Source organism: Apodemus sylvaticus, chromosome 1 (assembly GCF_947179515.1).
Source record: "Apodemus sylvaticus chromosome 1, mApoSyl1.1, whole genome shotgun sequence".
NCBI lineage: Eukaryota > Metazoa > Chordata > Mammalia > Rodentia > Muridae > Apodemus > Apodemus sylvaticus.
Window position 1 is genome coordinate 122,772,776 of NC_067472.1, and position 4,864 is coordinate 122,777,639.

The 4,864-nt window shown below is 34.9% G+C and overlaps 1 protein-coding gene across 1 annotated transcript; it reads right to left on the minus strand.

The window, feature by feature from the left end:
- Positions 1-1,577: 1,577 nt before the first annotated feature.
- On the minus strand, positions 1,578-2,546 carry LOC127681641 (olfactory receptor 14C36-like). The gene is made up of 2 exons (XM_052178121.1): positions 1,793-2,546; positions 1,578-1,759 (listed from the first exon to the last, which is right to left on the minus strand). Exons 1-2 carry the CDS (start codon positions 2,544-2,546, stop codon positions 1,578-1,580), a joined length of 936 nt encoding a protein of 311 aa, XP_052034081.1.
- Positions 2,547-4,864: the final 2,318 nt, after the last annotated feature.

Here is a 4,864-nt window from a genome sequence, read left to right on the forward strand (position 1 = left end):
AGAGAGTAAGTGGGGACAGATAGATATCATTAGAAAATTGAAATAGAACAAATTGTCATGGAGGAATGTTGGGACCCAAATCGGAGAAATAAGTAGTGCTGAGGGAGAGAAGGGGATGAAGAAGGGAATACAGGCAGACACAGCTCACAAAAATAGCTTGATGCAAGAGTATTACAGAAACCTAACGAAGTAGAAGCTTCTTAAATTATAAATACACATGAAGGCAATCCACAGGGAACTGCTAAATAATGGAGAAGACAGAGTCCCAGCTGACCATCGTCAAATGAAGTCCTCAGTACCAGGATAGGATATGTTAAGTAGAATTGTTAGATAAAGGGATCCCATGGTGATAAACAAAACAACTCATGCACTACCATGTCTATGGATTGCTCTTAAAACACTGATAATAGGCCCATTGCTGAAAACAACCCTACACTTCTCCACTGAACATGGAACTGTCAAGATGGTGCCTATAGTGTGCCTTAACTCCTACATTTAGTGTATTTTCTACATAATGGTACTTTACTACTACCAAAAAAGAAATTTAAACATAAACTGAGAAATAAAATCTTTGATCTATAATAGTGTCCTGCCTTCAAGATACACTAGTGCAACAGTGACATAAAGATTGTGGGAGTAACCGACCAATATCTGATTTGACTTTAGTTTTACACTGTGAGACAGAACCCATACCAACCACTGCTGTGGTGAACCTGGGATTTGATAGCCCCAGGACATAGGGCAATAACAATTAAATTAAAAATTTAAAACTTAAATAAAATGACTCTTAATGACAATCCACTATAGTCATAAATTAGTGCCTTGTACAACCTTCATCAGTGAAACTTCCTCTTGCAGCAGATAAGAACAAATACAAAGACACATACTCAGATGTTAGGCAAAAATGAGAGGCCTTGGTCCAATCATCTTCAAATGGTAGGATGCCTATATCAGATCTTTCTCATCTGGGATCAGCATAATTCAAGAGAAAAGAGAAACAATATTTGAGCCAGAGGTGATGGAGAACACTAAGAAAACAAAGGTTTCTAAATTAACATGATCTATGCACATGTATACACAGACAAGTAAGCAGCATGCACGGGCATCCATGGGTCTAACTAGATGGGGTCTTAGAGTTGAAATCAGAAGTGGACACATGCCCCTATCTCTAATCCAGAATAAAATCTCTAATTGATAAGCACTTTTAAGGGTAAATGTGGTTTCCTCCAAGGGAGACTCACTGGGTAAATAAATTACAGTTAAGGGTAGGCTGCATGCCCAGCAGTAGATGGACAAAAGAAATCAAACTCAAAGGTAACATTAGAGGTTCTTGCAACATAATTTTTCATCAAGGATTCTTTTTTTCTTTAACCATTTTTTTAAAGATTTTTATTATATACATATGTGTGGACATTGATGGGGGATAAGGACGGAAGAACAGGTGAGGAGCAAGGAACTAGGATGAGTAGAGGTGGGAAATTATAAGCAGTACATATAATGCAAAAAACATCTCCCATAAATAGCCTAAAAATGCTTTGATATGTGTGTGTGCATATTTGTGTGTCCATATTTTTTCTTTATTCAACTATGAAAAATCTAAATATTACTTTCTTCACAGCCTCTTTTATCTGTTTGTTTCTAAGACTATAGATAATAGGATTTAAGAATGGAGGAACAATGGTATAAAATACAGAAAGAGTCATATCCTCAACTATTTCTGAGATGGCTGGAGGTCTTAGGTATGCATAGGAACCAGAACCTGGCGGTTTTAGATACACATAGGCTCCAGAACTAAGAAACACAGACACTACAATAATGTGAGGGACACAGGTGGAAAAGGCTTTCCCCCGCTCTCCTTTGACAGGAATCTTCAACACAGTTGATAATATGCGAACATATGATATGGCAATGAAGGTAAAGCAGCTACCACTGAGCCCAATGGCAGTCAGAAGAAGTAAGAACTTGTTGTTAAAGGTGTCAGAGCATGAAAGCCTCAGCAAAGAGGGTATGTCACAGAAGAACTGAGGGACTACATTAGAGTGACAGAAGGACAGCTGGAATGTTTTGAAAGTGTGCACACTTGCAAGGACTATAGAGCTAAGTAGGGAAGCCAGTGTCATCTGAACACAGAATTGGTGGTTCATAATCAAAGGGTAGAGGAGAGGCTTGCAGATGGCCACATAGCGGTCCTGGGCCATGGTGGTAAGAAACTGAATCTCCACACATGCACAAAAAAAGACCAAAAAAATCTGTGCTGCACATCCGGCCACAGAAATATTTCTGTGGTCAGTGAGAGAGTTGATGCAAGCATTAGGCACAGTGACAGAAATGTAGCCCATGTCTAAGATGGACAGATTCCGGAGGAAGAAGTACATGGGTGTGTTCAGGGTCTGATCAACTGTAGCAACAATGATGATGATAAGATTCCCTAACAGGCTGCCTAGATACACCAATAGGAACAGCACATTGAGTAGGATCCTGAGCTCCCAAGACTCAACAAAATCCTCCAGGAAGAATTCAGTCACCATGGTAGAGTTGGCCATCATCTCAAACTGCAAGTTTTCTGAAAAAAAAAAAAAACAGGGAATAATATAATAAATGGATCACTAGCATTTCTCGTAAAATGCTTTAGGTCTGTTTAAAAAAAAAAACAGACTTTTTGTGTGAAAAATCAAGCATTTCTTTCTTTGGCTGCATACATCTTTTTTTAGCATGCTTAGCTGTTAACTCACATAGATGGGTCTGTCTGTCTAATTGTACTGTATGTTGTTAAGTACTTAGAATTGATTTTCATAGTATCTGTCTAATAAACCTCTTGCCTTAATAAACTCTAAGTTGCTCAAAATATGATAATTTCTTCTTCCAAATAAACTAGTCCTAAAAAAATTAGAAATATCCAGAGGAATTTATTATTAAAATTGGTTTTATGTATCTATTTTCATATACATATATGTATACATGTTTCTCTACTATATATTCATATATATAATGCATTTATGTTATATGATTATTTTCATATGTCCATACATATATACATGATAGTGACTTAATGACTGGTAGGAAGCGAAAGTGAAGGTGAAATACATGAATGTAAGGTTGGAAAGGATGGAAGAAGGCAGAATTTAGGAAATAATCTCACTCAGGTTTTGGAATATCTGAGACCTTCAGAATAGGCCATTTGTCTGAAAACTTGGGTACATTTAACCTTGCATTCATGAGGCACAATTTTCTCTTTTTGCAAAAACTTCAGGTTTTCCTGAAAACCACTCATGTTACATATGATAGCTTCAGTTTCTTAAAATCAAGTGTTTGGATATGCCAAGAACACTTACATGCATATCCACAGTAACCTTGAAATATTTATTTTGGCCAGCTGACTTCTGTAGCATAAAACAGCTTATACAATAAACTAAACATATTCCAATGTATGATACCTTTTATGTTTTTTTGAGTTCAAGTCAAAGCTTGGATAATGTTTATGTATACCGTGTTTTTCCAACAGTGATCAACACATCATTAAATCACCTGAGTAATGTCCAATATAAAAATGGTAAGTTCTAAAACTTAAAATCAATATAGTGGTGCTAAACTACAAAGATCTAAGTGCATTAAATTAAAGGTTAGCTGCTACCATCTTAATAAATTAAAGTAACAACTTTTAATATATTCTCATTTTATCCCAGTTATTATATATTAATTAATTAGAAAGAAAAACACCCTATGAATATCTGAACAAAGCAGCTATGAAACAGAAAGAAAAGTGGTAACAAAGGAATTCAAGTAGTGAGACAGCATATTCACTGTTTTTTTTTTCCCTGAAAAAGTAAGATGTAGTGAATGTTTTATTTTGGAAACCTAAAAATTATACCAGTATGAAGTGCTTAATGCTTAAAGAAAATATTACTTAGTGACATTAACTAATGAATATTAACTGCATTTAATTCTTATTTGCATAATTTATATCATCACAAAATTGGCATTAAACTATTTTGGCAAGATGTTAAGAGAGACAAAATATTCTTTCAAATATACTACTATGGTATCTATTGAATACATAAGAATATCTGTACTATATTTGAGATTTCCATCAAGATCACAGTCTAAAATGTCCAAAAATTATTTAGAATCACAGTAACATAAGCAGAAAAATTAAAATGTAAAATCAAATTTAAGAATACATCTCTGAAAATATTTCTTTTATTTCAAAACATATTGAATACATTTTTTTTTAACCAAATGAATGTCCTTGCAAGGGTTCAGAAAACCTGGTGTCTATGATATCATCAGAATCAGTGCACCAGTGTAAAATGACATTTTGGAATGAATAACTGGGGATCAGATCAGGAAGCAACATTAATTAAAGCACATTTTAATTACAGCTGCAGTGTGCTACAGAAAAGCAATATTGCTCACTTACAAAGAGTATCCTCACTTACAAAGAGTATCCTTTCACAATGACCATGATGACTATGTCAGGGTAATTATACAACACCAGTATTGTGCAACAACTATTGGATCGTAGTGTTAAAACTCCATGGTTATTGAGCAACTAGACCTAGTTACTTTTACAAGGTTTCTTTTCATGTGTGTTGTAAATGTTCAATATCTATGCAAAGATTTTAAAATCCTTACTATTTATATATGTTCAATGTAAAATCAATGATGGAAGTAAAATGATAATATTTTAAGCAGTAAGAATGCACAAAGTGGTATTGCATGAGGACTTTTCAAGGTTGTATGACAAAACATCCACAAAAGAAGAGACCTAGCGCAGCTGAAGTGAGTGGCAACTTGGAGCTTGAGTGGATTCATTGTACCATTCTGCTTGTTGAGCTCTTAAATTGCTGTAAGACAGTACATAACT